Source organism: Scomber scombrus, chromosome 1 (assembly GCF_963691925.1).
Source record: "Scomber scombrus chromosome 1, fScoSco1.1, whole genome shotgun sequence".
NCBI lineage: Eukaryota > Metazoa > Chordata > Actinopteri > Scombriformes > Scombridae > Scomber > Scomber scombrus.
Window position 1 is genome coordinate 27,050,874 of NC_084970.1, and position 23,622 is coordinate 27,074,495.

At 40.8% G+C, this 23,622-nt stretch overlaps 3 protein-coding genes across 5 annotated transcripts; 1 reads left to right on the forward strand and 2 right to left on the reverse strand.

The window, feature by feature from the left end:
* The first annotated feature begins 1,054 nt into the window (after positions 1-1,054).
* On the forward strand, positions 1,055-11,601 carry LOC133984901 (AP-1 complex subunit sigma-2-like). 2 transcript variants are annotated; one of them, XM_062424418.1, is made up of 5 exons: positions 1,055-1,204; positions 1,602-1,780; positions 3,106-3,214; positions 3,359-3,496; positions 11,514-11,601. In XM_062424418.1, exons 2-5 carry the CDS (start codon positions 1,602-1,604, stop codon positions 11,529-11,531), a joined length of 444 nt encoding a protein of 147 aa, XP_062280402.1. In that variant the 5' UTR covers positions 1,055-1,204; the 3' UTR covers positions 11,532-11,601. The 2 variants fall into 2 exon arrangements, with proteins under 2 accessions (XP_062280402.1, XP_062280392.1); XM_062424408.1 differs by lacking the exon at positions 11,514-11,601 and adding an exon at positions 4,262-5,471.
* Positions 6,240-11,672, reverse strand: zrsr2 (zinc finger (CCCH type), RNA-binding motif and serine/arginine rich 2). The gene is made up of 8 exons (XM_062424376.1): positions 11,562-11,672; positions 9,959-10,319; positions 9,719-9,819; positions 8,256-8,386; positions 7,903-8,116; positions 7,725-7,780; positions 7,495-7,604; positions 6,240-7,400 (listed from the first exon to the last, which is right to left on the reverse strand). Exons 3-8 carry the CDS (start codon positions 9,740-9,742, stop codon positions 6,448-6,450), a joined length of 1,488 nt encoding a protein of 495 aa, XP_062280360.1. The 5' UTR covers positions 9,743-9,819; positions 9,959-10,319; positions 11,562-11,672; the 3' UTR covers positions 6,240-6,447.
* A 3,458-nt stretch (positions 11,673-15,130) lies between these two features.
* Positions 15,131-22,879, reverse strand: LOC133984887 (transmembrane 6 superfamily member 1-like). Of its 2 annotated transcripts, none has more exons than XM_062424396.1 (10): positions 22,784-22,879; positions 22,448-22,551; positions 22,026-22,123; positions 21,836-21,939; positions 21,555-21,637; positions 21,212-21,323; positions 20,498-20,600; positions 20,331-20,423; positions 20,128-20,247; positions 15,131-15,322 (listed from the first exon to the last, which is right to left on the reverse strand). In XM_062424396.1, the coding sequence occupies exons 1-10, from the start codon at positions 22,873-22,875 to the stop codon at positions 15,131-15,133; spliced, it is 1,101 nt and encodes a 366-aa protein (XP_062280380.1). In that variant the 5' UTR covers positions 22,876-22,879. The 2 variants fall into 2 exon arrangements, with proteins under 2 accessions (XP_062280380.1, XP_062280373.1); XM_062424389.1 differs by having other exon boundaries at positions 20,498-20,602; positions 21,205-21,323; positions 22,448-22,587; positions 22,784-22,875.
* Between the last annotated feature and the right edge of the window lie 743 nt (positions 22,880-23,622).

A 23,622-nucleotide genomic window follows, 5' to 3' on the forward strand; every position in this document is an offset into this window, starting at 1 on the left:
AATAATAATAATGGTAATAATAATAATAATAATGATAACAATAAACTTTATTTCTATAGCACCTTTCAAAACCGAAGTTACAAGGTGCTTCACATAATACAATATTAAAAGAATAACACACAAAAAAACAATAATCAAGCATAAATTAAATAAATTAAATAAAAAAGCTCCAATTACATAATATTACATAAATGCATGCCTGTATAAGTGGGTCTTTGAAACTTATTAAAACTTTTAAAGACCCAGTTTACATATAGTTTAAATTATTGTGAATGACAAAACATGCATAAACTGCATAAATATAGCAAAGTGGCCTAAATAAAGCACATGTACTTCTGAAACGTAATGTATTAGCATGAAATGGAAGTAGTCATTGAACCACTGGATAACCACTGAATATTTCCCGATGACATGTAGTGTAGTGGAAGTATAAAGTAGATGTAAATAATCAAGACAAATTGTATCTGTAATTGCACTGTATCCTAGTACCTCATCCAGTCATATGCCTCAAAGTGCTGGGGGGCTCTTTCATGCCATCAGCCATCAGACTGTACAACACCACAGCTCCCAGTACTTCCCACTCCCACTAAAAAAGACTGATGCTGTCCTTACTTAATCCCAGGGACATTGCACACATGTATATCATGCCAGGGACCTCTGAAAGATCCAGTTTACTGTATATAGTATTTAATTTAATCACTTTCACCCTTAGGCTGCTACTTTTTTCCACTGTTCTGCTTGTGTCAATTTGAATTTCCCCCAAGGGGGATCAATAAAGATACATCTTATCTTTATCTTAGTTATTTCCCATCACTGTAAAAGTAAACATGAAGCTTTCTGTAGGAATATCACGTTCACAGGCGTATAAAAATGTCATTTTGTAGGGTAAACTGTGATTTTTCATGATATTATTATCAGTGACAAACTTTACCACGAAGCCACGGCTGTGTGCGTGCTAGGAGCGACGTAACGAATAACGGAATCTTTCAGCCTATCAGATTCCACCGCTGTGGTTTTATCAGCCAATCAGGGCGCAGCTTCCCGTCAACCACCGTCAGCTAGCTGCTTTAGCATTCAGCTGCACAGGAACCTGCAACTACTACACAAGAGGATCTGCTCTCTCTCTCCCCGGTTATGTGTTCAGCTTGAATTTACTGAAGTTATCTGTCGTCCAAGTGACTACACACCGAAGGCCAGGTGAAAGGTAAAGAGTCGTGTTTACTTCTAGTATCGACTGTAGCTAGCTGAGCATTGCGGGAGGGGGCGCAAATGACACATAATAACGTGGTGTTGGTGTTAAAATGTTTCCATTTAGCAAGGATAGCTAACATACGCTAATGAAACTTTGTGCTAGGCCTTAACGTGTAATTCACTAGATGTAAAATAAATCTTAATAGGTGGTTAGATCATATTATCCTCGAAAATGATGCATGTAGTTCCTGTTGGGGCGTTTCTTACTTACTACAGCATTTCTCTGACCTCTCCATCCCTCTCGTCTATACTTTCCTCTCATTTCATCCGCCCTCTACATATTGGAAAATCATTTTAACCTCTCGTTTCTCACCACATGCTTAACTTGCAACTGAACTTTCCTCCCTCAGATGCAGTTCATGCTGTTGTTCAGCCGGCAGGGAAAGCTGCGGTTACAGAAGTGGTATGTGCCTCTATCAGACAAGGAGAGGAAGAAGATCTCCAGAGACCTGGTCCAGACCATACTGGCCAGGAAGCCCAAGATGTGCAGCTTCTTGGAGTGGAGGGACCTGAAGATTGTGTACAAGAGGTGAGTGAATAAAGGAAGCATGCATACAGTCCATTACTACCTCTTCCCCAGGTGGCATCTTCAGTATGAGTTTATGCACAGTCACTGCTTAAATATTTACAGTATACTACTGATGGCGAACTTCTTATCATGAAATGTGGGAGCTACCTTTTATCTGCTGGTTTAGACAGTAGGATGTGGTTTAAAGTCCTAGAAAAAAAGCAAGCAAGGTGATCTTGAGTTAAGATTATTTTGTTGAACCTTCAAACATTTCACTGTGGTCTAAACAGGCTTCATTTTGATTTTGGGCTGCAACTTTTATTTACACGTTGTTTGGTCCATAAAATAAAAAATGTAGATCATTGTTTACCAATGACCAAAGTGACGTCCTCAGATGGATAAAGATATTCAGTTTACTCTCATAGAGGACTTAAAAAAACAGAAAATCCATACAATTAATCTATTATCAAAATAATTGATGGCTAATTGATTATTCTACTAATCGTTGTAGCTCTTCTCTGATGGTAAAGATTCTTATACCAAGCATATCAAAGGATGATATTAGTAATAGCTGGGATGTGTCAGTGTTTGTTTTTATATCACTTAGGTATCTGTGTTGGGCTGCTTGTGAAAACCAAGGATGATTCAGTGATTATTTGGTCAATCACTAAGATTTCTGGCAGGTAGATCTCACCCTCTGGTGTGCCACGATACACCTCCTCTTTCATAACAACTGCAGAACAATCATACAAATGTGTAAGGAGTCCCTGATTTGTCCTGGACATACTGTACGATTGCTGGGCCGTAAATATACAAATTGATAAATGTTCATGTGTTCAAACAAACAACAAAACAGCCAGGAGACAGGACCATGCTGCAGTACTGGGGATTTCTTACATCTTGATGATATATAATAAGTTACTCCATTTCAATATCTGCAATAATCCTTTCTGTGTGAAGGTTATTATGTTAATTTCTTGTTGACTCAGTTAGAAAAGGCACATTTTAAAGCTTTATGGCATTTATAGGATAAACACTGGAAAATGTGTTTATCTTAATGCTTAATTAATTTAAATTATCTTTCAGTAATACAAAAGAGCATGAATACTTGTATACACTTAGTTTTATCTTCAGAGACCAGTTGTTGCCTGCCTGTGTCCAGTTTCTGTGATTTCTTTCATTATTTTTTGGCAGACCTGTATTTGGACAGTAATGATGTCACTTTTTTGCCACCAGTCTCACTAATGCATCTTTCTTGCTGCTCTAAGTGGGAAAATGCCCTAAAGTAGACATCACTGCCTTGTTAACCCATGTGATGCCTTTTATTCCTTCTCTCTGTGTCCTAGATATGCTAGCCTGTATTTCTGCTGCGCAGTGGAGGATCAGGACAATGAGCTGATCACCCTGGAGATAATCCATAGATATGTGGAGCTGCTGGACAAGTATTTTGGCAGTGTAAGTCTCTTAATCATTACACACGTGATATGCTGACTGATGGTGTCAAGGGGGGGGACACAATTTACAGAAGAAATCCTAGATTTTCAGTCAGGACAGGATCTCCTTTGATCTGCTGCTCTTTGTGTTGTTGCGGCCTCACAGGTGTGCGAGCTGGATATTATATTCAACTTCGAGAAGGCCTACTTTATCCTGGATGAGTTCCTTCTGGGTGGAGAGGCGCAGGAGACATCCAAGAAGAATGTGCTGAAGGCAATCGAGCAGGCCGACCTGCTGCAGGAGGTACGTACTGTGCTTCAACAATAGATCACAATAACAAAGTTATGTGAATGGTAGTAGGGCTGCAACTAATGATTATTTTCACTGATTAATCTTTGAGTGATTTATCTCAATTGATTTATGATTTGTTTAATCTATAAAATGTCAGAAAGTTGTGGAACAATGTCCATTGCAACTTGTTACAGCCCAACTGGACATCTTGTTTTGTCCGACCACAAATATTTAACTTTACGATCATGAAGAGATAGAAATTCATTCATTACATTTGAGAAGCAAAAAACAGCTAATTTTGGTCAAAAAATGATTAATAATAACAACTATTAATAGATCCATCTAATTTGTTGCTGATTCATTTTCTGTCCATCACCTCATCTTTGCAGCTTTAGCTTGTGTTGTTGAACCAGACAGAAGTATAGATCTAAGATGTTGATCTATCCCTGCCGTTTATTTTTAAACCAGCAGTGCTTGATTTATACTTTTTTCCCTTGTGCTAGCGCACCAGAACATGTGCTGTCTTGTGTGTCTGCATTGCTGTCCAGCTGTGGTCATTTACAGTGGACAGAATCAGTGCTCAGAGATTTATTTTTAGCAAAGCATGCAGCACTGTTGTTATTACAACATGGCTGACTCTGTAGGCCTGTGAAAGCTCTAACTTGCTGGAGAGGCCTCCTGTCTGCACACACACACTCAAAGATTTAATAACTAGCAATTATGACTCAGCCCCGCAAAGTCAAATGTCCATTTTGTGTCTCTCTTCCTCATCTGCAGGAGGCCGAGGCACCACGCAGCGTTTTAGAGGAAATTGGGCTGACATAGATCATCACGCTACCTCTTTCTTCCAGTTGCAGATCTGGCAACTTTCATGTCTCTTTCTTGTCTTCTCCTGGTCACTGTGTCAGTGTTGTATGTATATAATCACCATCTCTGTACCGTATTATTCTGTACTGTACTATCCTGTAATGTCCTTTTTAATGTAGTGCCAGCTGTGGTTTAATGTGTCTCCTATGTACAAGCTCCCTCACTATATTCTGCAGAACGATTAGTTCACTACTTCTTCAAACACCTCACTTCTTGAAACTTGTTGCAATGCTCACTTCTTTAAAAATACCACAGAGAACAATGTAGCAACAATGTCAACACAACAACTCCAGCATCATTTTTAGATCATACATCATCCACCAGCTGCAGAGATGTGTGTGCTGTTTGGCTTTAAGAACTTTAAGGTGCTGAAGGAGTTGTACTTTGTGCAATTTGTGTATTACCAAAACATTTGAAGTCTCTTCTGACTATCTGGATCAAAAAATATTTCAACTGTTTTACTCCAAAAGTTTTATTTACACCGTTCTGAAGTTGCAACTAAATGTCCTATTCAATGCAGCCAGAAAGACATACAGGATGTCCTGCTCTTTTTGTAAAATACAAGCAAACTCTTGACACAAATGTTAATGAAAATATTTAATTTGGAAAGAAATCAGTTATATTTATATATAAGTTAACACAACAAATTAAAACATTTGATTTCACAAAATTTAATTGGGCAAATTTAGCAATTCCGATTCAGGTGTTGTTTTGCAACTTGAGAAAATGTTTTCCCTAAATATCAAATTTTCTTTAGAAAAATCTGAGGATTTTGGAAATATCTTTAAGATCAAGTATTTTTAAAAACAATCTTCTGAGTTTTTCAAAGATTATCTGCAATTTATTTCTCAGAAAATTGAATGTTTACCTGTGACTCAAATGTAAAAAAACATGAAGCAGAAAGTGAAGCTTGGGGTTTATGGGAATCACTGACACTATTCAAATCAACTATACACAATCATTATACACCCATCAAATAAGTGAAATGAAACAATGGCCCATAATCAATACAAATGTATACATGAAGTTTGTGTTTGGTGATTCCCCTCTACAAGTGAAATTTCATATTTTCTTATTTTTTCAAACTGATTGTTTACCTGTGCTTAAAAAAATAGCTGTTTCTGTGTAGTGTCATGTTTGTGACATCTTTAGTTGTCTTTATTTTTCTGCACTTACTTTCCTGATGAGAAAATCTGTTAAACATTTAGTTTTGTAATGACCTCTGGTGATAAGTCTTAGGTCAGTCCCTCACTTAGTCTTAGGTCAGGATAGGATAGTGACCCAAATAAAAGTTACACTATTTTATGTTTTATGACACTTTGGCTTAAAGACTAACATATATGACCAAAGAACACTGTGCTTTACCTTCTTAATGGTGTCTAAGGAAGGCTGACATGGCAGAAAAGGGATTCAGCACTGCAGGATGTTTGAAGATAAATGTATTTTGAGGGTGATTCGGCCACAATATATCAGTATTATGAAATTATTTCAATCCATTTGAAGACGTGTTTCTTTATGGAGCTGGAACTAGTTATTTTTGACTCAGTGAGAAAAGTAACTGCACATATCAGGGTACATCATAACTACTCATTACTGTCAGCTTGTTCACTTGCCCGTAAGAAGCAGGAAAACAAACCCACAACTTAAGAAGAGATGCTCATTCCAAACTTTATGGCAGTCACTTTTTTTTGTATCAGAAAAATGAAAACCACAAGGTATTTTTGTTAATCACAAGTAATCAAAGAAACAACAAGTTCATCTTTTGTTTGTGCAAACGAAATCACTTACTTTTGTATTTAACACTGCCAACACATTTGCCAACATTTTTTTCTTATATATTTGAAAGGTATTAACAATAAATGTACTAAAAAGAAACACTTGTTGGATCTTCTTTTTAATAGTTTTTACTCAGAGCCACAAATCCATCTGGTCAGGTGTTCAGTAATTAAAGCAACATCAAACATTTACTGACAGCAAAACATTCACATATGTACATACTGGTGATGGGTAATGGTGTAGCATAGATCTGTTCAAAGGATAAGCTACTTCCCATATATTCACATAGTTAATGTACACATTTTCAAATGTAAGAGCCACTAAGAAGCACAGATGTCATCATTTCCTGTCAGCTCACTCTGGATTTCTGTGTCAGATTTTTCACTTTTCACATCTGGACTACAGTTTTTCTCACCGTCAGCACTTGAACTTCCATCTAAGTTGCTGTTTTTCTGAAGCAGCTCTGTTTCTTTTATGTCCTGACTCAGACTTGTTGCAGAACATTTCTCCACATTCTCTTCATCCAATTCTATCTCTTTTTCTGACTCTCCTGATGAAGTCACCCCTTCAGACAAACGGCTTTTCTTCTTATGCTTCTTCTTACTCTTTTTCTTGCTTTTTTTGGAGTGTTTTTTAGAGCGATGACGTGTTTTAGTATCATCATCATCTGGGGGTTTCTCATTTTCGTCTGGTTTCTCTGGGCTCCGATTTTTGCTCTTTTCTCTGATTTGCTTATTTCTTTCTCTGCTTGTGCTTCTAGACCTGTCTCTCTCTTCTTTATGAGTATTTTTGTCTTTACTATCTCTCTCTTCACTTTGATTACAATATTTTTGCTCTCTGTCTTTATCTCTACTCCTGTTTCGCCGTCTGTCTCGCTCTCTGTCTCTACTTCTACTCCTGGACCTGTCCCTACTTCTGCTCCGATATCTATCGCTCCTCCTGTCACTGTATCTGGATCTGTGCGACCATCTGTCTTCTCTCTGCTGCTGTGAGGAGGTCCTCCTCTCCCTGCTCCTGCTCCTGCGCCTGTCATCTTCTCGTCTGCTGTGGGATCTCTCCGATCTCGGCGGGCTTCTGCTGCAGTGGCGCTGCCTCCAAGATCGGTCTCCGTAACGCTCCGAGTGCCACCAGTCTCTGTGGCTCCCCCTGACGCTGCGGTCGGGCGACATGTGCAGGTCCCTGTCAGCCTCCCAGAATTCATGGCCAGGGTTTCGAAATACATGCAGGAAGTTGCAATGCTTCCCTTTGGGGCATTTCTGTCTGTCAAACAATCCTGAGGAAAGAAAACAAAAGACATGCAGGAAATGTGAATCATACATAAAATAAGCCTCTCTATGCAGTAACACCACTTTGAATGATTAACTCACCACATATAGCATTCTTCCACCGTGTAACAGGACACATCTCACAATGAAGCTGCCGACCTGCGTACCACCGCCCATTGAACTTGATTAAGGCGTCTTTACACTGCTCCTCTCTATGACAGATAAGAGGACAAATTATGTAGAGATTTACATCCCCCCCCCCAAAAAAAAAAAATCAAAGTAAAGTTTATTTGTTTGAAAAGGTTTGAGGAGCAGTTTTTTTGATGTCTTACGTGTCAAACTGGATGTAAACATTTCCTCTTAAGTGTGGCTCATGATTGCAGCAGACCTAAAAAGAAAAAAAAAGCTGTCAGTAAAAGTATTTCAGTCTAGATATTTTGGTAATAATTTAACCACGACACAGGGATTAAACATTCTCCTGAACAGCATCTTGTCCTGGTCTCATCTTACCTTGAACTGCACCACCTTGCCAACACTCTTGAACTCTGGCAGGACGTCGTGGTAAAACTCGATGAAAGACTCCTGAAGCTCCTCCTCGCTGTGTTCCAAACTAGCATCTACGTCGTAATCGTCGCGTCGAGACTGCTCCATGCCAAATGTTACAAACATACCGCGGATCATCAGAGTAGGGCTGGCTGTTGGATAAGCGTGCTTCCGAGAACATCTGGACTCATAAGATGAAAAAGGAAAGAGCACATAAGGGGGGAAAGATTTCTTTAATGCACCTGCATGTCTGTTCAAAGTAGTGGATACAGATTTATGAAATTATCTCTGAGTCAGGTAAATAGAGAAACTAATAGTACCTGTCTCCAAATCGACATGTCCCGGTCTTTAAGAAGAAGGGACAGTTGGCGACGTCCTGCTCTGTGCCATAATTCTCAGAGCTCTCCTTCACTGGAGCCTCAGGATTCATCCACGGCCCTCCATTTTCGAGCTGGAAGTGACAACATGAAAAAAGTATTATATATTATTTATGGTTTGATTTCACACTTAGAATGAGATTGAAGTTTCATGTACCTCTGCACTTTTAGTTTCTCTTACAAGGTCACTCTGTGGTCACAAGGCTTGTCAGGGAATCATAATATCGACCAACAGACTCTAATGGTTTTTATTAGCCACTTTAGTGATGTGGCTCTAGGGACTGGCAATGTCCAGACTGAAATATCTCAACAACTATTGGATAGACTAACATAAAATCTGATTCTGCAGATTCGTGTTCCCCGACTGAACTCTAGTTACTTTATTGATCCTAACTCTTCATCTATGAATGGACGAGTTTATTTAAAAGTTAGCATGGTAACAATGTAGAGTGCTTTGTTCATTCATTCACTGCTTCCTATATAACAGACACTCTGTGCTTTACTCTACATTGAGCATTAAAATGAGATACTGGACACTTACTAATGATTTTGACACTGACAGGCTTCGTATTGTGAGGTTGTCAGCAGAAAGTAGTGAACATAACATGCAAACGAATATGTTCATTCCATTGTGGATTTTTTAAGGGCATTTGGGAGCATACATTTCACAAAACAAAACAATGGCAGCCATATACAATAGTTCACTATATAGCAAATTGGGAGTGATTTTCTTTTCCTCATTTCTTCTGTAGGCTACTTGTGATGGTCTGGAGGTTTGGCAACCCTGTAGTGCTGCAGTCACTGTAAATCACTCTTGATTGGCATTAGATGAATTTGTAAAATCCACAGTACAGTCCTACTTTTAATGTACGTTTGTTTGAATTTTGACTGAGGGGATGTCCATGTCATGTATAAATGCTATGCTAGAACTCCAGGAACTTGGTAAAAACAGGCTGGTTTCCATTAGATTTTCTACAAAAACCCCCTGGCTTTAATCTAAACATATCTTCACAACACAAGAAACATTTCTTAACTGTTTTTTTACCTGCATATTAAACAAATGTGCCAGTTTAGAAAGTTCACCTAGCTCAACCTAATGCAGACTAATACAACAGCTCTGCAGCAAATCCCATCCCTTTTTTGACTATCTTCATTTTTCAATTTGTTAAAAATGTTTTGGAGAGGTGTTGAGAGGCTGTAGTTACTATGATTTTAAATTTCATTGCATTTCTCATATTTTATCCACCCCATTTACTTAAATGAGGGCAGAATGTATAGCAGGGATGTTGTATTGAACTGCAATAGCTGAACTGTTGGTGTACCTAACAGACTGGCAAATGAGTGTATTATATGTGATTATAAAACATAAAACAATCTGTAACATGTGACATTCATGTGTGTTATACCTGATTTTCAGCTTCATCCAACATTTTCTGAACAGCCTCCTACAAATGGTGTAAAGACACGGCTGGTGAACATGAGTAGAAGTCAACATACTGCAGCATATCTGCTACTGCGGGTTAAGACCACATTCACAAGGGGTGATATGCACAAAAAAATATCTACATTTTACGAAGATCATTTCAAGATTCATGAACTTTTGGAGAGCAAATTCACGGACTGTTTTCAAACAAAGTAAAAGATACATCCTTGTTGTGAGAGCTGAAGGTGTTGGTAAGGGCTTTTCTCTTTGTGTGTATCTTTGTTAAGGATAGCTGCTTGTGTCACGCAGTCAAGGAAACATTTAAAAACAACCAGATATAATGCAAGAATACATTTTTCATAGGAAAATAATGAATCATCAGATATGTTTAACTGTATGATTATCTAAATCTTCACTTTTGGATGGACTGTATAAATACTTATTAAGTAGAAGAGGATATATTTCTCTTTGTTTTATCCTCCTAGGGCCCGTTTCACCTCTCTGTCTCGCTTCTCCTGCTGCTTCTGCTCTTTTTCTTCTTTTTCTTTCCTCTGCTGGGCATCCCATTCTTCCTTTATCATCCGCTGTGGACAAAACAGGACATCAAGCCGGTTAAAATACATTTTATTTCAAATCCTCTGTCAAACAGGCTCAGGTGCACCCACCAATTAGCCAATTATTCACCATAGCAACCAGCCCCAACTGATGGCAGTAATTCCCTTTGCTGCAAGCTGCAATTATTGATATAATTTAGAAGTAAATTGTAAATGATCATATCATTATCATCATCAGTGATAATGTAGTCAATTAGGCTAATGTTAGCAAATGCTAAAACGCCTTATTAAATGTAGATGTAGTTAGATTTTTCTTCAAAATGTTAATTAAGCTCAATTTAGTTACTGTTTTTGGAGCTGAAACGTTCTTGCTATTAGATTAGTGATGAAGATTACCTTCCTGTCTTTGAATCACACACATACTGTGGCAAAACAATGGATGTAATCAGATTGCAATTCATCTATGCCTATGTACCTAATGCCTTGTTGTTTTTTTAATTGTTAAAAAAATTGGTAAAATGACCAAACCAACAACTTGTTAGATTCAGACCCTGCCTGCGGTACTCAGATCTAAACGCATTAGTTCCAACTCAAGATGTGGAGTTTCATTATATAAAAAGCATCAGTAATCTTCTACAACAGCTGAGCACTGTAGTTTTTAGTCAAACAGGAGGAAACGGTGCATTTACTGAGGTCTATTTTCACCAATTAATTAATACAGATCTGGTCAACTACTGAGAATTTATAGCAGTGTAGTTAGTAGTGTAATTGGGATTGACTCAAAATAAACTACGGTGCCAGGGTTTGTGGTAAATAGAGGAACAATTCACGCAGTGCGACAGTGTGTCTCATTCATGTGTAAGCAGAGCTAAAACTTTATGAAATGTCAGGTGTGGTCTGACCCAACACGCTATTGGTGATTAACTCTGGACTCAACTAACACCTTCAGTATATCATTAGTTAGTTTTTACATTCTACAAGCTCCTTATGATGTGTTACATGCTGCTGTGTGTGTTTTGTGTTTGGTGCCGTTTTCTTTTTTCTCAGCCTACCTAATTTGTGTTAATTTAACTCCAATTGTCTTGTTTTCATTGTACCCTGGGTAACATCACTGTTACTCCCCTCATCCCCTTGGTTTTAAATCCTTGGTTTTGGTACTTTTACTTCAGTTGTCCTCTTGTTTCTCCCCTGGTTATCTCAGCTGTTACTTCCGTCTTCCCCTAGGTGTTTTTGGGGTCGTAACATGATGTATGAAAACAAACGGTAGGTTACCTCCTCTTCCTCTCTTCTTATCCGCACAGCTTCCTCCCTCTCAAACTGCAGCCTGAATTCCTCCTGAGCAAGCCTCTCTCTTTCCAACCACTCGCCATGTAGCCGCTGTCTGAGAAAACAAGCGAGACATGAATTGAACTGTCAAGTTAAGATGTCAGTACTGCTTATCACTGAATACGTTATACAGGACAGCAAAGTAACATTTTTAGTATTAGTTGTCATTTTCCGTATTTATATCCTACCTTTCCTCCTTAGCAATATCATTATCTTCCACATCTTCATCATTTGCTGCTTCTTCTTCTTCTTCTACTTCTTCTTCTTCTTGGCTTGCTCCATTTTTTAAATCTATGACAAATGTTGAGGGTGTCAGTAACAGATAACAGTGGACAGTGTAAGATAACTACTTTTTGACAGGAAGGCCAACATGACAGCTCTCTTCATACCACATTCTCTGGCTTGGGCTAGAGCTTGTCGTTTCCGTTTTCTCCTTTCTTTCCTCAAAGCAGCTCTGCGTTGCTTTTGACTGAAGTGAAAGAAATGAAAGTTGAAAGCACAGTTAGATTAAACTAGTAAAAGAACACAACTTTACCTTGCACTGCTTTTTAAGTGTGTATTTCCCTGTTGAGCTGCTGTGGAAGTATAGTAACAAAAAGAGGGATTTTGGCACTAAAAAATACTGTAACATTAAAAGATATTTATGCATGATTTGACTCAGTTAAAGCTTCACATTAGCTTCAGATAAACTTTTAAATACATTTTTGCACTGAAAGAGGCTTGTGGGTGTTAGTCTCTATCACTTACATTGTAATTGCATTATGAAGAAATCTTCTAATAGTCAGTATGAACAGGAGGAAATGATTACATCAAGAAAAGCATGTTCAAACATTGATCTAAGCTCCTGACTGATTTCATACTCGTCTTTTAAGCTGTTGCAGCAATAACATTAATACGTTGAATTTTACAGCATAGTAATGGCATTTATGCTACTTGTATCTTACGTATGTTATCTTAATTCATCCCATTATAACAAGCAGTATGAAACGATCACAAAGACACGCACCTTAACGCAAGAGGAGAGAGCAGTGGAGGAGTGCAGGCTGCCATCACAGCTACAGCTAGCCTCCGTTAGCTATGTTATTATTTCTTATCAATACGTCTATAAAAAGTACACCATAACTCCTCTTAGCTTACATGTGTTAACTAATTGCATTTAGTTAGTCTGTGAAGCTACTTCTTTCACTGAATAACTTCTGTTAGCTGTAAACTTCAGTTGGCTGAATGCAGGTATGTTTTCATATAAACCACACAGGAAAAGATGCACTAAGTACTTCCGTTGTCATCTTCTTCTTCTGTAGTGTTTATTGGCGGCTAAGCTGGTGTCCAGCTGCTGGCATTACCGCCACCAGCTGGACTTTGTGACTAATAAAACTCTTATTCTGATCTTACTCCAGTTTATCCAACGATTTTATTTTATTTTTAAACAGTTTCCCCTAGTGCTCCTAGTTCTACTCTTTCTTTCCTTTGGTGGGAGAAATTCGTGAACTAAATTATTTTGTGTCTTTCTGTCTCTGAGCCTCCTCATTCATATTTGCCACCTGGGTGTTTTCCCATCAGAGACAGCCCATTTTTCCACTTTGACTGCTTTTGTCACGGCAAGTATAGATTACCCAAACATTTGCTATGTTAAGTTTAAGCATTACTTATGTGCAATATTGTAATAATATGTCTTAATATGGTATATTCCTAATATAAATATATCAGATAAGTATGCTTATATCTAGAGCTAGCAGTATTAGTTTCAATAAAAGGACAATTATCAACGATAATTGAATTTTCCTTCAGTGTGAATTCTATAAAACACATTAACGACCATCTTTATTTATGAAACACACACATTTAAAAGGTGCCTTTATTTGCCAAAACACTGCCAAAAAGGCACTGCACAGAAACTTTACTGTCAACAAGAGAGGATAAATATTGCCTAGTTGTCTGAATCCCATACACAGTACCGCCAGTCCCAACATTGTGTGTGCTGTCCTGTTCTTGCTATTTCTTTTACACACACTTCACAGTTTTTCTCGTTTGCTTTCACTCAATTCTCAAATGACCATTGAAGTCATCAAAACAATATATGAAATTCTTTACATTTTATTGGTTGTGCACAACAGACAGGGTTGGGAGGTTTACTTTAAAAATGTGTTCCGATACAGTTGCTAGTTATCTGTTAAAAATGTAGTCAGTAACGTATCCAAGTACCACAATATTAAAGTAATGCAACTTCATTACTTTCCGTTACTTTAGGATTACACAAAATGTGCAATAATAAAGACATAAGGCATACATTTGGTGCAAAGTTGGCTCTTTTCTATGCAACTAAGAGTTGTTGCAAAAACCAGTGCAAATTGCCACAAGCAGTTAGGGTGGAGTCAGTGTTCATTGTGTAATCATGGAGTAGTCATAAAGTCTGCTAAATTAATGCATTTGTTGTCAGGTGAAACTTGAAGTCCAATTAGCTTACAAGTGTAAGTCATGAGTGGAGGGGCTTGCTCAGATGAGCACTGGACGGGGGCAACAGAGGTATAACGTAGAGGTAAAAAGTATACAATTATTGACCACAAAATCAAATGTCTTTGCTTGCTGCAATACATTCTGCTTATGATGACATACAAGAGTAATATTGGTGTTGAGTGATCCAGTAGAAGTGTGCAGAGGATAAGATTATTCTTATGCTGCACAGAGAGCATGAGGTGAGGTTGATGAGAACTGTAACTTTATTTTGTTACTATACCATAGAATATGCTATGCAGCCTATGTTTTGTTTCAGTTTTCAGATATTTTTCTGTTTATTGTATTGTACCGTGTTGTGTGACCATTGCAGGAAAATAAAATGCTTTTTCCTCACATTACATGCAAATCTTTACAAAGTGGAATGTGAAATATTGTACTCTAGAAATCAGCATCTATACAGTACTCTCTTTGATACACAATAACAGTCATTTAACTTCAGATATATATCAATATCAGTCTGGTACAGCAGGAATTCAGTTTCAGTGAAAACTTGACAGTCAAGACTGTTTGGAAATTAGGAGATTACCAGTCCACTGTCATTCTGACAAAACATCTAACAGTTTTGACCACCTTGGTTTTACACAATGTCAAAGGAATGTGTCATTTTAGTTGCAATGACTTATTATTTGACACGATAGCTTAATTTTGAAACATGATTTTAAGGATTTGGGTGAGTTACTTTCAGCCTTGTTCAGGTTAATTATAGTGTTTTGCTGCATGTATGAGCTGTTTGTGGACATGCATATTAAGTGGTTAAAACTTTTAAATTGTTTCAAGAAGTGTGCCAAAGCAATTAGGAAATACTGTTATATTGTAATTAGTGCAACAACTCCTGGTTAGACAGAAACATTTTTGCCAGCCATTTTTATAATTAATTTTAAAACTCATTTATTAAGCAAAATGTCAAACATTCCTCAGTTCTTTGCAAGTACTTCAGCCTTTTATTTAGGCATTCTTGACATCCCAGACACACTCTCTCCCTCTCCCCCTAACACTCTTTGTCATTCACTTTTCTTGTCTGGTGTGGGCCTGAGGAAGAAGGCAGGACTGGTGGAGCAGCGGTAGCACAGAGCCTGAGGCACCAGAGCGTACAGCAGGTTGACCAGCACGAAAACAGGTTGGCTGTCAGCTGGCACTCTGTAGGAGAATGGCGTCCGTGTGTGAAGAGACGCACCGATATGAGAGAACTGGGCCTGTGGAGTGAAGAAAAGAAAGACAATGATAATAGATGACACAACATAGTTTCATTGTATCACTTGCTAATAAGATTTTGCCTATTTTTAAAGGTGCTTCATGGTCCTTATGTGACAATTTTATGACAAAATGCACAAGGTAATAGATGAATCATTAATATCTGAAAGAAATGAACCTAAATGACCTACTAATTTCTTTTTTGCAAAACTTTAAATACATCTTTTTGTTTTTAAAGTATTACATTATCATTGATTCATTATGTTTTAATAAAGTCTAATTGAAATGAAATGAGAATCCCTCATAAAGAGGAAAACCTCATATATGTAAATGCATTGCTTTATGGTCTAATTAGACTAGCTTTTGTGGAGAAACTGTTGTTTTTTGCCTCCTACACCTTAAATTTATGGATTTAAAAGGAACATCTCTCAAACCAACGAAAGAGCCAAAGAAAAGTAAAAACAACAAAATCAGCTTAGCTGGCTGTCGTTTTTACATGGGTTATTCCTCTAATTAAGTCATGAACCATAAAACTTGGTCAAACTCTGGTATCGCCACTCATTCTTCAATATTTTTCAGTCTTAACATACTTCTGACAGTTGCCATTTCATATAAAGTCACTGAAAATTAGACACATGACATGTCTCATAGCAACCATGGCTGCCGGAGCAACAACTGTCGTATTTATAGCTTGGTCGAACAGCTGACATTTAAGTGAATACCATTAATACCACCATTCCTCTCTGAAGTCAGCTTCTGCCCTTATCACATCAGTGAGCGATGTGTCAGCCTGTAGCTCTGACACAATAGCTGCTTTGTGTTGTTGAGGTGTGATTGGCACACTAGCTCCCACCACTCTTTCAAGTTTCCATCTTTAGATTTAAACATGTTCTGTATATGCTATAAGTATATTCATATCATACCTGTTCATGCAGAGACTTTCATGTTTGATTGCACTAAAGATGAACCTGAACAGAGACCATTCTTTTTAGGGGAAAAATTGGGGAAATGAATGCCCAGATTTGGGTTTGGATTTTCCATGTAGCATTACCTAATCTTCCTGGAACGATGATGTCATTTGGGTAAAAGAAATCTTGTACATGTGAACAATGAAAGTCACTGAATAACTGACCCTGGCAATGATAGAGGTTTGAGAATCAATGGGTGAGTATGCTGACATGCACACTAGTATCCCTGTTTTACACCTGGTTGAACATACAGTATTCCTGTGTGCAGTACGGTAATATTTTTCCGGTTCCTAATCATCAGTGTAGGGGGAAGTTGTGGAAATTGACTCCTCCACATCCCGTAAGTCTATAATTTCTGTGCTGACTGAGTTACCTCAACAATTGAGGACAGACTATTTGGTTTCTAACTTCCTAAACTTTGCTGTGCTAACCAATCTGTTGGAGTTAGCTTCTAAATACAATTTTGAATAATGAAAAATAACAGCAACTGGCGTGCAGGTGGTCGAGTGGTTAGAGCGCACACACACACACACACACACATCGTTTCAGTATTTTGTCTGTCTCACTAATATATTGTCAAATTAAAGACATCTACATGTTTGTCATGTAGATGTCAGACCATGCCTGCACCCATGGGGCCCGGCCGGGCACAGCCCGAAGAGGCAACGTGGGACCCCCCTTCCCGTGGGCTCACCACCCGTAGGAGGGGCCAAAGGGGTCGGGTGCAGTGTGAGCTGGGCAGCAGCCGAAGGCGGAGACCTTGGCGGTCCGATCCTCGGCTGCAGAAGCTAGCTCTAGGGACGTGGAATGTCACCTCTCTGGCGGGGAAGGAGCCTGAGCTGGTGCGCGAGGTTGAGAAGTTCCGACTAGATATAGTCGGCCTCACCTCGACGCATAGCAAGAGCTCTGGAACCAGTCTTCTCGAGAGGGGTTGGACTCTCGTCCACTCTGGAGTTGCCATTGGTGAAAGGCGCCGGGCAGGGGTGGCAATACTTATTGCCCCTCGGCTTGGCGCCTGTATGTTGGAGTTTACCCCAGTGGATGAAAGGGTAGCCTCCCTCCGCCTACGGGTGGGGGGACGGATCCTGACTGTTGTTTGTGCCTATGGCCCAAACAGCAGTTCAGAGTATCCACCCTTTCTGGACTCCTTGGAGGGGGTGCTGGAAAGTGCTCCCTCTGGGGATTCCATCATTCTGCTGGGGGACTTCAACGCTCACATCGGCAGCAACAGTGAGACCTGGAAGGGTTTGATTGGGAGGAACGCCCCCCCCAATCTGAACCCGAGCGGTGTTCTGTTATTGGACTTCTGTGCTCGTCACAGATTGTCCATAACAAACACCATGTTCAAGCATAAGGGTGTCCATATGTGCACTTGGCACTAGGACACCCTAGGCCGCAGTTCGATGATTGACTTTGTAGTCGTGTCGTCGGACTTGCGGCCGCATGTCTTGGACACTCGGGCAAAGAGAGGGGCGGAGCTGTCAACTGATCACCACCTGGTGGTGAGTTGGCTCCAATGGTGGAGGAGGATGCCGGTCAGACCTGGCAGACCTAAACGCATTGTGAGGGTCTGCTGGGAACGTCTGGCAGAGTCTCCTGTCAGAGAGAGCTTCAATTCCCACCTCCGGGAGAACTTTGACCATGTACCGGGGGAGGCGAGGGACATTGAGTCAGAGTGGGCCATGTTCCGCGCCTCCATTGTCAAGGCGGCCGACCGGTCCTGTGGCCACAAGGTGGTCGGTGCCTGTCGTGGCGGCAATACCCGAACCCGCTGGTGGACACCGGCGGTGAGGGATGCCGTCACGCTGAAGAAGGAGTCCTATAGGGCCTTTTTGGCCTGTGGGACTCCGGAGGCAGCAGGCAGGTACCGGCAGGCCAAGCGGGGGGCGGCTGCGGCGGTCGCTGAGGCAAAAACCCGGACATGGGAGGAGTTCGGTGAGGCCATGGAGAACGACTTCCGGATGGCTTCGAAGAGGTTCTGGACCACCATCCGGCGTCTCAGGAGGGGGAAGCAGTGCACCGTCAATACTGTGTATGGGGGTGACGGTGCCCTGCTGACCTCGACTCGGGACGTCGTGGATCGGTGGAAGGAATACTTCGAAGACCTCCTCAATCCCACCGACACGCCTTCCGGTAAGGAAGCAGGGCCTGGGGACCCGGGTGTGGGCTCTCCTATCTCTGGGGCTGAGGTCGCCGAGGTGGTCAAGAAGCTCCTCGGTGGCAAGGCCCGGGGGTGGATGAGATCCGCCCGGAGTTCCTCAAGGCCCTGGATGTTGTGGGGCTGTCATGGTTGACACGACTCTGCAACATCGCGTGGACATCGGGGGCAGTGCCTCTGGATTGGCAAACTGGGGTGGTGGTCCCTCTTTTTAAGAAGGGGGACCGGAGGGTGTGTTCCAACTATAGGGGGATCACACTCCTCAGCCTCCCTGGTAAGGTCTATTCGGGGGTACTGGAGAGGAGGGTCCGTCGGATAGTCGAACCTCGGATCCAGGAGGAGCAATGTGGTTTTCGTCCGGGTCGTGGAACTGTGGACCAGCTCTACACCCTCTGCAGGATCCTTGAGGGTGCATGGGAGTTTGCCCAACCAGTCCACATGTGCTTTGTGGACTTGGAAAAGGCATTCGACCGTGTCCCTCGGGGGGTCCTGTGGGGGGTTCTCCGGGAGTACGGGGTATCGGACCCCCTGATACAGGCCGTCCGTTCCCTGTACGACCGGTGTCAGAGCTTGGTCCGCATAGCTGGTAGTAAGTCGGACTCGTTTCCGGTGGGGGTTGGACTCCGCCAGGGCTGCCCTTTGTCACCGATCCTGTTCATAATTTTTATGGACAGGATTTCTAGGCGCAGCCAGGGCGTTGAGGGGTTCCGGTTTGGTGACCTCAGGATTGGGTCACTGCTTTTTGCAGATGATGTGGTCCTGTTGGCTTCATCAGACCGTGACCTCCAACTCTCACTGGATCGGTTCGCCGCCGAATGTGAAGCGGCCGGGATGAGAATCAGCACCTCCAAATCCGAGTCCATGGTCCTCAGCCGGAAAAGGGTGGAGTGCACCCTTCGGGTCGGGGATGAGATCCTGCCCCAAGTGGAGGAGTTCAAGTACCTCGGGATCTTGTTCACGAGTGAGGGAAGGATGGAGCGGGAGATCGACAGGCGGATCGGTGCGGCGTCTGCAGTAATGCGGGCTCTGCACAGTTCCGTCGTGGTGAAGAGAGAGCTGAGCCGAAAGGCGAAGCTCTCGATTTACCAGTCGATCTTCGTTCCTACCCTCACCTATGGTCATGAGCTTTGGGTAGTGACCGAAAGAACGAGATCGCGGGTACAAGCGGCCGAAATGAGCTTCCTCCGTAGGGTGGCTGGGCTCTCCCTTAGAGATAGGGTGAGAAGCTCGGTCATCCGGGAGGAGCTCGGAGTAGACCCGCTGCTCCTCCGCGTTGAGAAGAGCCAGATGAGGTGACTCGGGCATCTAGTTAGGATGCCTCCCGGACGTGTTCAGGGCACGTCCCACCGGTAGGAGACCCCAGGGAAGACCCAGGACACGCTGGAGAGACTATGTCTCTCGGCTGGCCTGGGAACGCCTCGGGATCCCCCGGGAAGAGCTGGACGAAGTGGCTGGGGAGAGGGAAGTCTGGGTTTCCCTGCTTAGGCTGCTGCCCCCGCGACCCGACCCCGGATAAGAGGAAAGAAGATGGATGGATGGATGGATGTTTGGTTTCCTAGTTTAAATGTATACACATTCTGGACACAGATGCCATTCTATACTAGACAATATTTTTAAAAAAACAGATGTTTTAAATATTTTTGTCCCCCACAATGACCCCTAGTATTACTACTGTACGTACCTGTGCCAGTGCCCCTGAGTGTAAAAGGGTTAGATCCAGCATCCACTCACATCCTGGGACCAACAGCCCGTAGAGAGTGATGACGTAGTACGGGCCGGAGTAAAGCATGCTCACCAGCATCTGACAAACATTAATATAGCTTAATTCAAATATCAGTGTAATAGCAGTGTTGGGATTTATAATGTCAGTGACCATGCACTTACCTGTATTTTAGGGTAGGCTGAAGGGTCTTTCAGGTAAGGCTCATAATGCTGTGTGTAACTCTGACACCATATGCTGGGACAGTCCAGGACAACCTAAAACATAAACAGTTGGAAATAAAAAGGCACTCTACACGAAGAAGTTAGTTAATGGTCTCAGTGTGTCTTACCAGTCCTCTGAAGACACAGAAAGCCAGAGCAGGGATGAGGTAGATAATGAACATCAAGTCCAAAGGTCTGTTAAGCAAACTTGTCCTCTGGGCCTCCTGGATGCTCTGATAGAGAAGGAGCAATGAAGACGTACAGAATCAGAGCTCTGTCCTACATTAGCAGGGTACCAGTCAAACATTTTTGGCTGTTCAGAATCTACATTGCATCTACAACCATACAACCATCACTGATGCTCAGATTGATCACAGTGAGTAATGGACTGAAAATACTTGCACATTTTCAAAGGTGGATGACTGAAATTGGTTCGTTCATAGAGACAAAAAAATTGCAGTTTATGAAACCAAATTCCCTAAAAAGATTCTTAAGTATTTGGGGGCTTATTCTTTTCCCTGTTTGACAACACCAAGGTGAACTTGTCTTTTTTAGACACAGTGTAGAGTACCTTCATTACTGCACGTACATGACTTGCACATTGACTACTATAAAATAGACAATATACTATACTACAGACTGTCTATACTATACTACGGACATCTGTTGTACAGTATAATTTCATTATGTCTTTATTATGTCTTATGTCCTTTCTTTAATGTTTGATGATTGAAAACTGCTCAGCACACTTTGCATTTCTCTACAATCCATTAAAAGCCATGTGTGGGAAACTTCAACAGTCTCTTCTATAGAAGAACTTTTGATCTTGACTTACTGTTAACTGAACATCCTGTGTGGAGGGCTGGCTGAAGATGCGGAAACAGGCCCAGATGGACACTGAGATATACAGCATGTGAAGGAAAAAGAGAGGACCAATTTCGGTGCCATATTTCCCTAGGAAGAGATAGAGTACAGTAAGATAACAACAATCTCAGTATGGGAAAGAAACAAGCCGAAAAGCTGAAAGTACCACCTAAAATGTGCATCTTTTTCAACTCCAAGCAACAAAAGAGCAATAATATTCAGGCCTATTCAGGCCTTTGTAGGATAATCAGGGAAAATATGTGTAAGGGTTTTACATGGACTAGCTATCTAAAAGTATCTCATTATTTTTAGTGTACTTACCCACAGCATTCCCAAGAATGTAGACTATGGCACGCATGAGAAAAGATCCTACCCAGTAGAGTCCAATGGCTCTGTAACTGTCCCTGTGCAAACCACATAACACAGCCATTTTCTTAGCCAGTTAGATAGATAGATAGATAGATAGATAGATAGATAGATAGATAGATAGATAGATAGATAGATAGATAGATAGATAGATAGAGCGATATATCGCTCTATCGATCAATAGATCAATAGATAGATAGATAGATAGATAGCCTTGAAGACAATGCAGCACTTACCCCCAAGTAATGGCAGCAATCATGAGCAGATACATGAGATAGTGCACACAGCCATCCCAGTAGGATATCATGTGCCCATGTGCAGTATTCTTATGCGGATCTGCCTGAATCACAGGGGAGATGTAACCGTTATATTTATCAGCCTATAGACACTGTATACACATGCAGGACTACACAGCACAATGCTTGCCTCTTTGATGTAAAATGTCACAAATCCATCGATGATGTTGTCCTGCTCCAGGCCGATGATCAGATTCACCACACTGAGGAATGCATAGACTGCGTACACTGCACAGATTAATAAATGTAATTTATTACAGCAAGCTCTCAGGGTCTACTGCCAGCAGAGGTTGACATTGCACATTATATATGAGGTGGACACCTGGCAAACTAAATGTACTGTCTGTCACTTCTCTACCATTTAACTCCACATGTTTTTTTACATAAAACACTACAAAAGCATAAAATATATTTTTTTACAGTGTTACTATGTAGGTTGTTAATATAATTCACACAAAACCTTGGATTTCTACTTGATTGGATATTAAAAAATCTTTCTCAGTTTAAACTAAATTGAATCCAACAAGAAACATACATTAAGTGACTTCATACCATAGAAAAGTGGATCAGCTGGAGTCTTCTTCTGGAGTATAAAACGGGCTGAAATGGCCAAAATGATGAGTGCTGCACACCCAGCAAAGAAGAAAGCTTCAGCACTACAATCAATTAAAAAAAAACATATTTTAAAAAATCTGACACATTCTTTCAAAAGATGCTGGGTGACAACTGAGCAGTTTTTACTTCGTGTGTCCACACACATTTGTACAGACGTCTGTCTGGATATACATTGTTTGGGTGGCTCTCTTTAATGAAGCCTTTTCTCTATTACTCTCGTAGTGGCAGAAAAATTAAGAGGTATTCAAAAAATGCTCAGATTTTCTATCTCACCTGTTGCTGTAAATGAGAGAGTTGAAGAAATAGCAGATGGGGATTGACACCAAGGAGAGCATGAACACCCCCGTCCCTGCAGACGCGCTCATTGCGGACCAGGTTTCAGCGTTTTTTTCCTTGTTCCGAGAATAATTAGCTTAATTAAAATTAGCTGCAATAAACTCTCATATATTGACTACGCCTCATATTTATTACAAGGAATGGAAGGAGAAAGTCACTGTGTGTCTAACAATGTTAACAAAACAGCACAAAGTTGTAGAGTCGCTCACTCATGCATGCTCAGTCTTGTTATTCTGGTCTGTCTCGCTTTATCTCCCTCTACATCTGACACACGCACACACACACACACACACACACACACACAGCTGTCCCATCATTCATTCTCATTACTGATGATTCATGTTCTCATATCACAGCTTTAATTACTGCTAATCCTGTTTAGCAGAATCGATGATCCTTATCATTTGTTTGTTTTTCATTGTCACCAGCCTATAAATAGTTCTGTAAGATTGAAAAAGGTTTGTGTTGTTTTAGTGGGGAAATGCACACACTGCCATCTAGTGGTTGGATGGATAACTTCAAGCTGACTGCAAGGATCACAGCATAAATGAATTAAGTTGTTTCATACTCACATTTTTTTTTTAAAGGAATGTATGTATAGGCCTATCTTATGAAACAGATATGAACAGATATGAAAAAATTACAAACACAATAGCATAGTACAAATTGTGAATCAATAAATCAAATACAGAGTGCATTGTTTGTATGATTGTCACAAAAATTGTAATGTTCAATAATGTAATATAATTTATTTATGGATTGATTTATTGATTGGC

Excerpts from the sequence above, each read along its gene's own strand:
- LOC133984901 (XM_062424408.1), top strand. The coding sequence starts at position 1,602 with ATGCAGTTCATGCTGTTGTTCAGCCGGCAGGGAAAGCTGCGGTTACAG. Across the intron at positions 1,781-3,105 it reads CTGAAGATTGTGTACAAGAG|ATATGCTAGCCTGTATTTCT; the intron begins GTGAGTGAATAA and ends TCTGTGTCCTAG. Across the intron at positions 3,497-4,261 it reads AGGCCGACCTGCTGCAGGAG|GAGGCCGAGGCACCACGCAG; the intron begins GTACGTACTGTG and ends CCTCATCTGCAG.
- zrsr2 (XM_062424376.1), bottom strand. The coding sequence starts at position 9,742 with ATGTTGGATGAAGCTGAAAATCAG. Across the intron at positions 8,387-9,718 it reads TGGATGAAGCTGAAAATCAG|CTCGAAAATGGAGGGCCGTG; the intron begins GTATAACACACA and ends TGTCACTTCCAG. Across the intron at positions 7,781-7,902 it reads GCAAGGTGGTGCAGTTCAAG|GTCTGCTGCAATCATGAGCC; the intron begins GTAAGATGAGAC and ends TTTTCTTTTTAG.
- LOC133984887 (XM_062424389.1), bottom strand. The coding sequence starts at position 22,875 with ATGAGCGCGTCTGCAGGGACGGGGGTGTTCATGCTCTCCTTGGTGTCA. Across the intron at positions 20,603-21,204 it reads CACAGGATGTTCAGTTAACA|AGCATCCAGGAGGCCCAGAG; the intron begins GTAAGTCAAGAT and ends CTTCTCTATCAG. Across the intron at positions 15,323-20,127 it reads ACTCAGGGGCACTGGCACAG|GCCCAGTTCTCTCATATCGG; the intron begins GTACGTACAGTA and ends TTCACTCCACAG.